Genomic DNA, 12,578 nt, shown 5'->3' with positions numbered 1-12,578 from the left:
TAGTCCAATTTTGGTCAACTTACCTGAATTTTTGATATAAGTTAGTTTGATAGTAACAATAAGTGACAGTATTTTTTTTTTTCGAAAGGGGCAAGAGCTAGAAAAAAGAAATAAAAGTTGTAGAGCATAAAATTCTATATAAAAATGGTCTATTGACCATTGTACTATTAAAATTAACAGAGTTAGGGAGACTAGAAGTTAAGGCATGATTTTAGAAATTTAAAAAATCATAACAAGGAGAATAATACTCTAATCTAAATAGTGTAAACTATCTTTTCAGAGAAATGGGCATATTTTTTAATTTTTAATAAAAAAGTTATAACAATTTCACAAAGCGAACGTGATTTTTTATGTTTGTCATAAAACAAAATTTCGAAAGCAACTTTTCATTATTTTAAATAATCAATCGAATGGCATAGAAAAAATTGTTTTAGTGTTAAATCATAAAAATTAACGATTAAAAAATTGAAATTGTTATAACTTTTTTATTAAAAATTTAAAAATATATCTATTTCTCTGAATAGAAAGTTTACATTTTTTAGAGTAGTTTAAAAAAAAGTTATAAAATTCATTCATTTTTCTGCTTGTTATGATTTTTTTTTTAATTTCTGACATCATCTCTTAATTTCTAGCTACCCGAAAATAAGAAGTGGATCTTATTTGTGGAAGGGCGAAATGGGCGATGACTATTAGACGCCTTCATTATAGCCATCTTTCTCTATCGCACGGATTTCTATGACTTACTTTATCGCTCTCACGTAACGGCCCATGAACCATGGGGACTTTCCGACTCTGTATTGTATTACATCAATGTATACAGGGTGTCCACACTTATCGGCGTACTATTGCTAACTCCGTTATTATTGGAGATACGAGCTCGATTAATTTAGCAAACTAGTAGCATTTTTCCTATTGATTCTAATAGTGCGCCCATAAGTGTGGATTGCGCCCTGAAAGATCATTATTTTCTTTTTTCTAAGTATAACTCCGTGAACTAATAGTAGTACGTATTCAGTGTACTAATATGCTGACGCGAACTTGGCAGTCAGAAACCTGTATGTGAGGGTTAGCTTTGTGTAAACGCTGTACCCTAAGAATGCCATTTCGTTTCCTACTGATAAGATCATCTAAGAACAGAAAGATGTCATTTTCATGTGTATAGAAATACTAATTGTTTATTATATCACTGAGGCCAGATCGTAAATGTATTGTCAACACATCTCAACCATCAATTTAGTTTTAGAATTGTTACTATAGAGCTTTTCTCTCTGTAGATATTTGTCAGAGTTGGAGATAAGGGTGAATCCATATCTGTTCCTTCAATTCTAGTGGTTTTAGCAGATAACAAAGTTAGGATGATTTTGAGAAACTTAGAATGAAGATCATATGTAGTTCCGTGGGAATGTTNGAAAAAAATTGCTTTAGTGTTAAATCATAAAAATTAACGATTAAAAAATTGAAATTGTTATAACTTTTTTATTAAAAATTGAAAAATATATCTATTTCTCTGAATACAAATTTTACATTTTTTAGAGTAGATTGAAAAAAAAGTATAAAATTCATTCATTTTTCTGCTTGTTATAATTTTTTTAAAATTTCTGACATCATCTCTTAATTTCTAGCCACCCGAACTCTGTTCGTTTTAATAGTACAAGAAAAAGTCAATGGACCATTTTTATGCAGAATTCTATAAATTTCATAATTTTTTTTCTACCTCTTACCCCTTTTGAGTTATCTTGAAAAAACCCTTTATTTTACCTTCTTTTCACCCCGGCAGGGGGTTGAAAAATTACTGTCACGTATTGGTATTATATACCTTAAACTAACTTATATAAAAAATTCAGGCAAGTTGACCAAATTTAAATTTAAAAAACAATTTAAAGGCCCATTTAATTGAACTATATACACTTTGCCTTTCGAGCATTTTACAGATAAAACTTTTACAACGTTCACCTGAATGAAATTAAAGTATTAAGTAAATACCATACCTTTAAAAACAAAATTAGAGATTTTATAATCGATAATTTAAAAAAATCATAGACCACTCCTACAAACCGGGTCCTTAGACTACGTGCTCTTAACGCTCGTCTTAGACAAGATTGCCTCTATTTTGCTTGAGGAGTTATAGGCGTTAACAGTCTGTTTTCTAAAGGAGCAACCTATCTTGTATTACATCAATGTATACAGGGTGTCCACACTTATCGGCGTACTATTGCTAACTCCGTTATTATTGAAGATACGAACTCGATTAATTTAGCAAACTAGTAGCATTTTCCCTATTGATTCTAATAGTGCGCCGATAAGTGTGGACACCCTGTATAGGGTAGAAAGGTTATTGCAAGATCCTTATTTTCTTTTTTCTAAGTATGACTCTGTGAACTAATAGTAGTACGTATTCAGTGCACTATTATGGTGACGATATTATGCTTTTTTCTGAGCTGAATGATCATCGAGCTTGGCAGTCAGAAACATATATGTAAGGGTTAGCTTTGTGTAAACGCTTTCTCTCTGTAGATATTTGTCAGAGTTGGAGATAAGGGTGAATCCATATCTGCTCCTTCAGTTCTAGTGGTTTTAGAAGGTAACAAAGTTGGGGTGATTTTGAGTAAGTTAGAATGAAGATCCTGTGTAGTTCCGTGGGAGTGTTAGAGCCTCGGTTTGTTTTCAGTTTTTTATACTTCTAAAGTCTTGTAGCAGTCTCTATCTTGATGATGTGCTCTGATGTGTCCAAAATGACGGTTATCTTTCCTTTATCCGCTGGGAATATGATGACTTCATTTTCCTACATTTTTTCGATAGTCTGGATCCTTTCTCTAGGTTCGTAATGTCTCACATCGATACATGGGTATCAGAGCGTTAATGGTCTACTCTTTTTCAATCTTGTACTCGTTCACAGTGCAATTTTAAAGTTTAGGCCTTTGGCAAACAATTTTTTATTGTAAAGTACACAGCCTTTATAAATGATTACGAGCCATGTAATCAGTAATTTTGTTTGGAACAGTAATTTTATTTCCTTCATGTTGGAAATTAATTTTCATTCTATTCAATCAATCAACGATCGCATTATCCCTAGAGTAGACGTAACGGTTTGTTATTGTTCATTGTAAACGAATCATTAATATTGGTGACGCCAAGATTTAGGGATTTTTCGTTGCCAGTACCAGCTCTGCAATGTTGGTTGTCTAAGCTCTGCGATCACGTGACTTGTAAACATTATGAAGGCTCTGTATATGTAATATAATCATATATTCTCCTGATGGTTACAAATTGTCCGCATAAAAAGCAACAATAACTCGTTAATCAAAGAAAATATTTCTGATGCATACGAAATTTTAAGTAGTGATGAAATATATATTTTTCCTACCCCGCCTTTTTCAGAATCAATCACGTTAAAAAAGTTATTGTTGAAACGTGACTTCTGAAAACGGTTCTGAAATTAACTGAGGGGGTGTTCCTCGTATAACATTAACTTGACAAAAATATTTTCGTGAAAAATAATACCGTTTAGGCCTAATAGCTCTGTAAAAAATTTGACACTGCCTGCGGGACCTTTGATAAAGTAACAGGTTACGTAAAGTGTAGAAATTTCCAGAAAAAATATCGAGGTGATCTATAATATAAATGTCAGACAGAGAGTAATAGAGCGAAAGCAGGATAGAAATGTCTGCACAGAACGACGTTAATCAAAAGTTTATTCATCTTCTCCCCCTTTACTATTCTAAATTGTTTCCACTACAGATTAGAAGATCGAATTAAACAGGTTTTCGAAATAAAAGATTTCCAATTGCTATTGTACTGAAATGTAGTAAGTAATAATAGTATACTAAGAATTAAGGTCAGTAAGACATTTAATTTCCCCAGTACCTATGACGTTTATAACGTTTTTTGCGCGCTCAAATATTGAATAAATTTAACTAAAATTAAAAATTTTTATATTTTAATAATATGTAAAACAAACAAGTGGTACTCAAATAGTTTTTTTTTTTCTAATTTGATTTTTTCTTACTTCAATTTCAATTTGATTCCAAGTCCGAATAATAAGACAAATAATATGAAAGATAGAGAACTAAGATTGAAAAAGAAATACGTCGACCTAGTAAATAACTTATCCTCAAAATCGACAAAATTATATTGTGCAAAACCGTACTTATCTTATCAACTTCGACGTCACCTGTTACATGAGTGTTGTATAATAATGAAAAAGTAATATTAACGATCGGTAGAAGGAAGCACAAAAAACAAGCGCTTAGGTAGGAAATTCTGGAAGGAGGCCTGTTAGTTGAAGATAGGCAGTTGAAGTGAGAATAGCGCGAAGTGAAAAGTAAGACAATCAGTGTAGTGTGAAAAATATAGAAGTAGTGGAAAATTAAGTGTTTAACCGGTATTAGTTAGCAGGTAATATTCTTTAAGTACTTTGTTGTTAATTGTTCTATGTAACCTTATGATTGTGATGTTTATAGATGTTTCAAGATAATAATTCTTTGTATGTTTAGCTTTCATTGTCTTATGCTAAAGGGCATATATTTTTCTAAGGTAAAATGGTTACAATTATTATTAAAGATTGTTCATTATTTATTACATCTTATAATATGTATATTTTGTCGTGACTGCCCAGATATTGCAATAGCAACTTCTTTGTTTCACTTTTAACTTGTTTTATCACGATTACGTTGTTCTTTGATTTCTTGTTCTCACTTTATGTCATACGCATATAAGAGCTTTGTTGAATTTACTAACATTTTCGCCCTTGATTATTATTATTGTTGTTGTTCTCCGAAATCTCAACTATAGCTGGATTGCCTCCCGTATGGGACTCCAGTACCTTACCTATTATTATTATTATTGTTGTTATTATTGTTGTTGTTGTTATTATTATTATTCTAACCTCTTCAGTTTTACTTGGAAGTGTGTATGTCTAATTTGAGTGAGATGACATTTAGTGAGAAATTAAATAAGTCCAGTTTTAATTATCATTAGCAAAGGTTCTTAATGTATGCCTTTGGTTAGCGGTTGTTTTGTATTTATATTTGGGTGGTAAGAGCAACGATCGTGGGTTTCTCTGCCATGCTCTTTCCCCACAGGAGCTCTAGGTGAGCCTGGCACTCTCATTCTATGTTAAATGGTTGTTAATGTTTTTGTTGTTCATTCTATTTGTCACATGTTTAATTTGAAGAATATTGTATGTAAATAATAAAGTTAGGTGTATTTGCTCTGTTTTTGTTTTATAAAGTTAAACCATACATCCCCTCAAAAAAGGTTAGTAACCAGCGCCTTCCGGTCAATATAAAAATAGATACACACAACGTAGGTATTCCTTATGACGATCACATATTTTTGGCCACAACTACGTTTATTTATTTTTCTGAACGAGTTGTTATACTACAATATCAGTATGTGAAAGCGATTAATAAAAAAATAGAGCGGAAATTGTTGTGAAACAATGTATTAAATTATCAGAAATAAATCGAAAAGATTTTAGAAACGAAACTGCCTGAATTTTGTATATGCAAAAGAAGCAAAAGCATACAATTTCGTGAATTTCGTGACCAAATTTGTAATTTTAATTTAAATATGAAATTTTAGGCGCGAACTCGAAATGTCGTGCTGTACAGTCGAAATTTCTAGTTTTAATTTGAATTTTCAAAACAAAAAATATTAAAATAAAATTGTGGCCCTTCTACGCACTAGTAATTTATTTTTATTTAATATCAGTGTTAAAAAATCATCTGATGGCTAATTTTCGTGGTTTGTGTAATCATTGTAATTATCAAGCACATGGCACATTGAATTCATTAAATAAAGGTCTTTAAAGTATTCCTGTTTCTAATGGTTATACACTGTAAAAGAATCGATGTGAGTGAAAGCAATAAAGGTTCGGAGTGAATCCATTGAGGGAAATTATTGAGTACATTTTCATCATTTTACTCATGTATAAATATATTTAAACTAAAACTGGGTACTTTCATTCAAATATATTATATATCCTTAAATAAATTCTTCAAGTAAACTCGTATTTGGTGTACTTTTGCCTAAATCAGAGTAAATGTCCTCATTACTAAGTGATCCCACCCTTTTTCATATCCAGATGCATTGTCTTTGTCTGTTCCCATCATCCCATTGGGTTACCTCGTGACCGTGGCGTGGTGGATGGCAGTAAGGAGTATGGTGTGCTTTAGAGTTGGACGTGTATCGGTTTATCTGGTTATTTTAGTGAAAATTGTATTTAAATGCAGTGATTTAATTACAATTAAAGACAATATAATAAGTCTCGATTAATATTTGGTTAAATAAACGGATAGTTAAATTGCTATCTATAATTACGTATTTGTAACGTACAAGATAGGTTATGGCAATTTATTTATCCGATCAGTGAACCAATCGAGATCTAGATTAGTGTCTCTAAAACAAATCTGTGTTGAAACCACCATTACTGTTTAGTAGTTTATGACAATGATATTTAAATTAACATTTCCAGAAAATATAAAGTGGTGAAAAACCACAGCAAACATTAATAATTTGAAAGCATTTATTAAGTAAATTGTACACATTAGTAGACCTAATTTCAAATAATATGGCTTTTATCCAAAAATTATACGAATTTAATAAATTACAAAAAAGTTATTACAAAATACCGATTTTCATTTCTTAACTTCAAGGATTAATGTGTACTATCAGGAAAAATTTAAATTTGAGACATTATCTGTACAACATCTCTCCTAATTTGAAAGAACACGCGTCTAAATTAATGTCAACACTGTAATTAATCACTTATGAGTGATTTATTTTTGCACTCAATATTTAGTTAATTAAAAACCAATAGTTAAATTTAAATCATATTAGAGAAAAAAATAAGCTATAAATTGGTTTTATATACTCAGAATAGAGTCAAAAGTCACTCATTTGATAGTTATCAGTAACACGGATTTGAGTAAAACTCATTCATTCATTTCTGATGAAATAGTTTCACTCAGTTGTACTCATACTAATAGAGTGAAAATTTCACTCAATCGGGTGTGGATAGAAATTGATACATTATTGAATAAAATTGAGTGAAATTTGAGTGAAATTTTTTTACAGTGTACCTACATATATTAGAAGATATCTAAATATTAATAAATAGTGAATTGAACAAGCTTCATCACGACTGCTTATTACTAATATTCAGATCTGTTAACTCAATTTTTATAAGGATTTCACTTGAAAAAAACACTCCTTCAAATGTATAAATAGGACAACTAATCTATTGTGGCTAACTTTCTTGTTGGTCCATAGTAAGTAATGTTATAATTTTAGGAATATAAACAGAAGATAATGTTTTTGACAACTTAACAACATAAACATTTTAAAATACCAGGTACCTACGTGTTTTTTAATGAACACCATTGGGTAGATAATATTTTTTTACTCATTTTTTAAGGTATTTAGCTACTTCACACAAATTCAAAAATTCTTATCCAATGAAGTCTTCGACAACAGACATCTATAGGTATGCCAGAGATATTCAACCTCACAGACTGCTGAGCTAACTGCTGATCCTACGGAAAACAACTACTCCATGGGCTACATGGTAAAGAGTAAAAAGTGAGCGAGTGAGAGCTAGTAATAGAATATATGTATTTTTGAAAGATAATATATTTTTTGTTTAGGACTTAATTTAATGCTCATTTATTAACATTTTTAAAATTAATTTGATTTGCTGTTAAATCTTTGAACTAAAGTAAGTAAATTTACAAGAGCTAAAAATGGAAAATGTACAAATTAAAAAAATAATACGATTTGGTTAATACCTATTTCTGGTAAAATTCTCTTTAATAGTGCAGGTGAAAAGTAATTAAAACTGACCGATTTTAAGCTACCAAAAGTTGTACGCCTAAATATGAATGAAGTGCTTAGAATAAGAGCATCGATAAAAAGTTCTCGTGAATAAAACACAATCCACTGGGAGCTTTAAAAAATTTCTGGGATACCCTCAAGCGACGCAAGGAGTAAACTAGCGACATAAGGGAGTTCTGAAATATTTAAAGTTGCCGTAAATAATTCGTAACGTCAGAGGGGTGTAGGTACTAAGATCGTGCTTATTTTTTTCAAGGTGTTTTAGTGGAAGCTTTTAAAAGGGTACAAATATTTCTTCTTTTAATCCGTTACTGTTACAAATTATTACCGGATCAGGTGATTAATTAAAGTGGATTAAGTTACTACTAGGCTATAATTAAAACAAACAGCATGGAATGTTTCCTACGTTAAGAATGGGATGTAGCTCAATGGGAGATCCTTAGAGGGCGCTACTTACACCTTACCGATGAAGTAAGTGCAAACTTTTTTCTTCTCAATGAATACGGTATACCTATTAGCTGAAAGTATACTTAGAACGATATTATTTAATATTTTTATTAAAAAAAAACTGTGGTTGCAGCAAGTTATATTTTTTGCAATTTTAAATGCAAACTAGTTGAAAATGCCGTTTGTTTGTGAATGAACCAATTTTCTACGAACCGCATTAGCGAGAGGTTCAAAAGACTTTAAAAAAAAAATTATTATTTGACCATTTTTACTCCGTCACTAGTTGAGGTACAGAAGTGCCACGTATATTGAAATACTGGTTTAAATAATTATATTCCTTAATTTACGATCACACTGTATAACATTTTATAGAATCCACGTATGAAAAGGATCCTATATTTGAAATATCCCCATTAAACTGAATCCTACTCTTAATGAAGCAGTATGGATAGCTACAGTGCAAAAAGAAAACATAGTGCAAAATTTTTAAAATTGAAAGCTAACTAGAAAACCTGTAAATTAAACAAAAAATATAGTTGCGGGATAAAAAAAATTAAATTGGATGTGTTTACCATATGTAATGTTTCATCTACCCTTGTGCATTCCTCAGTCCTGTCGAGACTAAACTGTCTTCTGAGCAACTTGCCGACCTTGTGCTTAGGACTCAAACACTTGTAATGGTTATAAGGTGTACTCAGATCCTCTTCTTCTATCTTTCTATGACGCCTGTAACCGCAAAGGGAGTTTGTGGAGGCGCCAAGGAGAGCAGCTGCTACTTCTGAAGCAGATACTGGCGTACCTAGAGACGCTGGGGCGTCACTGGAAGTGCTCTTTACCATGTGATAGTCGGATCTGAAGCAGAACGATAAGTATTTTGACACTTCGATTAGGTACAATCATGATTAATAAAAGATTCTCAAATTGAATGTGTTGTGAATAAGTATTGCTCCAATTTTTTCATGTGCCACTCTTTCAACAGTTTGCGACAAAAAATTAAATTGTAGATAATTTTACAGTAAAAAGATGATTTCGATAAGCGGCGTCGTTTTGATTTAAAAATTATGTTACACATAGAAAATATATGAAATACCTACAGTATACTTTAAAAACAATTGATAAAAACTTATTCAACAAGAAGATCTAAAAACTCTCAAGACTCATTGCTAAAATAATAATTAATGCTCTGTGTTAAAAATGTATGATTAAAGAATGTAACAATCTATAAATGTTAACAAGTTTTTAGGGAAATAGTTGAATAAAAAAGGGTTTTATTTGTAATTAAAGAATGAAAAACATAATGTAGTTATTATGTTGATCAAATAATGTCTTCATGTTGATGATGTTGTGAGAAACAACTTCTCTACGGGCTACAGCCCCGTTCAGCATTAAATTACATCCGCAGTATCTAGTAAACAACTAAGATCATTCGTCAATAGAATCATCAGACATAGACTAGTTAAGATGAACTTATGAGTTTCCATCGGTGCGCCATAGGTGAGACAACCCACCAATGATTTAGCTATTGGGATGTCTGCTGACATGTTTTGACTACGGTGGGCATGTCAATGATACTCATTCTCAAACCGTTGTTTTATACTTACTGACAGAGAGCGACCTACCAATCTGTAAGTACTATGAAAACATAACCGTTGTGGCTTTAAGCCAAATGGACTAATGATATGGTTGAAAACAACATTGACAATTAAGGTATATACTTTGTTGGTTACGTATCGCCCACACTCACAAACTGTTGGAAGGTAGGCATCCAAATAGCCAAATCGTTCGTATAGCAGATTAGTTTTTAAAAAATGTTTTCTTGTTCTGGTGGCTCTTTAACTTTATTTTTGATTTTTTTTACTAGGGCTTTGAATATTATTGTTTTCCACGGCACAATAGATTTACACACAATATTTCTAATCAGCAGATACTTCTCTTTTTTTATAACATAATTTTTAAATCAATCTTAAACGATCCTATGTATACAAGTGATAAAAGCACTTTCGTTCAATATTTCAATTTTTTATTAAATAGTGGAAAATATCCAAATACAAAGTAGTTAAGATCAAATTTAACATCTTGTTTTTAATTTATATATTGTATATTATGACTTTTTTATCATTTATCTGACAGTACACAATGTCCCATAATTAGCCTGCTAACAAAAAAAGTTCTAATACACATAAACTGAAAATGCTTCCAAGGCAGCTACAACTTCTTACAGATACGACTCTGAGCAGGAGTTTTATTCAATATCTCCGAAACTTGTAGGAACAAATAAATACAGTTCTAGAAACCTACAAACTATTTTATTAGAAGCTGCTTTGCAACCCTTGCAGTTTCTTTATTGTGCTAAACTTATAAATATGGGTAAAGTTCATTCAGTTATTGTCCAGAGGTAATACGTTTAAAAACCCAAACCGCTAGGCACAAAAGATATCTAGCGATTCCTAAACAATAATTGGATATAATACCTTTAAAATTCACTTTGATTCTTTATTTGTTGGCATTATGTGGCATTTATAGGCCAGGAAAATAAGCTGGTAAATGACCATTTCGCGAATTTTTGTTTCGGCCATCTGAATTTATCACTATAGATGCTAAATATTATGTACAATAGAAGATTGTTTACAGGGTGGTTAATTGTATAAATTTTACCTAAATTCAAGTTTTTCGCTTATAACTTTTTTCCTTTCATTTCCACGAGAAAACAGTAAAGTGATTTTTTTTTCATCTTCAAAAGACCTACAAAACTAGCCCTCGAGCGTCAAAAAATATTGATTAGATCAAAAGTTATAAACAGAAGAAGTTTATTTATGACTTTTGAATTAAACATTTATAAACTGCGCTAGTATTACCAGAACGTTTTGGCATCGCATCCTTGCATTCCTTATCACTGTCTAAAACTCACACGAAATCTGGAATCGGTAAGTTGAATAATTTACAAGTTATGGCCTTATAAACAAATTAACTAATTATTAGTTTGGACGATCCTGAGGATCTTCCACAATCGCACTGGCTACAAAATAAAAAAAATTACAGGTTGCAAAATTGAAATTAAAAAAAAAATATGATAGATTTCAATGTATTATTATGAAATCTACCATGAAAAAAATCAGTGCGATTGTAGAAGATCCTCAGGATCGTCCAGACTAATAATTAGTTAATTTGTTTATAAGGCCATAACTTGTAAACTATTCAACTTAGCAATTCCAGATTCGTGTGAGTTATTAGACAGTGATAAGGAATGAGAGGATGCGATGCCAAAACGTTCTGGTAATAACAACGCAGTTTATAAATGTTTAATTCAAAAGTCATAAATAAACTTCTTCTGTTTATAACTTTTGATCTAATCAATATTTTTTTACGCTCGACGGCTAATTTTGTAGGTCTTTCGAAGACGAAAATGAAAGTACCTTACTGTTTTCTCGTGGAAATGAACGGAAAAAAGTTAAAAGCGAAAAACTTGAATTCATGTAAAAATTATACAATTAACCACCCTGTAAACAATCTTCACCCCATTTTTATGTCTGTGGAAACTAATATGTTATTATACATAATATTTAGCATCTATAGTGATAAATTCAGCTTGCCGAAACAAAAAGTCGCGTCCAACTGTATATTTCCTGGACTAATTAGTTTTCAAGTATACTTTTAACTTGTAGAAGGTATGGAATGTTTTGCCATTTNTCTGTGGAAACTAATATGTTATTATACATAACATTTAGCATCTATAGTGATAAATTCAGCTTGCTGAAACAAAAAGTCGCGTCCAACTGTATATTTCCTGGACTAATTAGTTTTCAAGTATACTTTTAACTTGTAGAAGGTATGGAATGTTTTGCCATTTATTTCAAAACTGATGTATACGAATAGCGTGCAATAAGAATAGATACATTATTGTAAACTTTAGTGATATTTTAATAGGGAATTAAATTAAAATAGCTTAAAAATAAAACCCACTCTCGGAACTACGTCCCTCTATAACTTGAAAAAACATGGCCTAGTTTTTAGAATATGCATCAGATCAGCAGTTGCAACTAAAAGAAATAATTTTTCCTGAAGCTTCAACCTCCTGCACCTCGAGTCCAGATACATTATTATATTTTTAAATATGTAACAGATTACCTAATATTTGATCAAGTTATGTTCCCAACATCGCAAGAATTTTAATCTGGAGGGAAGATAGCGCGAATGTCATTGCAGTTTTTTTTATTAAAAAATAAAACTGTAAACAATAATTTCGTTAATGATATTTTGATTATTAAAAGAGATGGGCGAAACATACTTCAATCCCTAAA

General features: G+C 31.1%; 1 protein-coding gene across 1 annotated transcript in view; it reads right to left on the bottom strand.

The window, feature by feature from the left end:
• The window catches only part of LOC108917597, a 97,993-nt gene that overhangs the window by 3,724 nt on the left and 81,691 nt on the right, over nucleotides 1-12,578 (bottom strand). Inside the window, exons 8-9 of the mRNA XM_023457374.1 lie at nucleotides 8,853-9,132; nucleotides 7,540-7,548 (exon numbers count right to left, since the gene is read on the bottom strand). Of these exons, the coding sequence (XP_023313142.1) occupies nucleotides 7,540-7,548; nucleotides 8,853-9,132 (289 nt within the window). The remainder of the gene's footprint in view (nucleotides 1-7,539; nucleotides 7,549-8,852; nucleotides 9,133-12,578) is intronic.

Source organism: Anoplophora glabripennis, unplaced genomic scaffold, assembly GCF_000390285.2.
Source record: "Anoplophora glabripennis isolate ALB-LARVAE unplaced genomic scaffold, Agla_2.0 scaffold58, whole genome shotgun sequence".
Taxonomy (NCBI): domain Eukaryota; kingdom Metazoa; phylum Arthropoda; class Insecta; order Coleoptera; family Cerambycidae; genus Anoplophora; species Anoplophora glabripennis.
The sequence above is the reverse complement of the archived record's forward strand: the minus strand, read 5'-3'. Positions and strand labels throughout refer to the sequence as shown.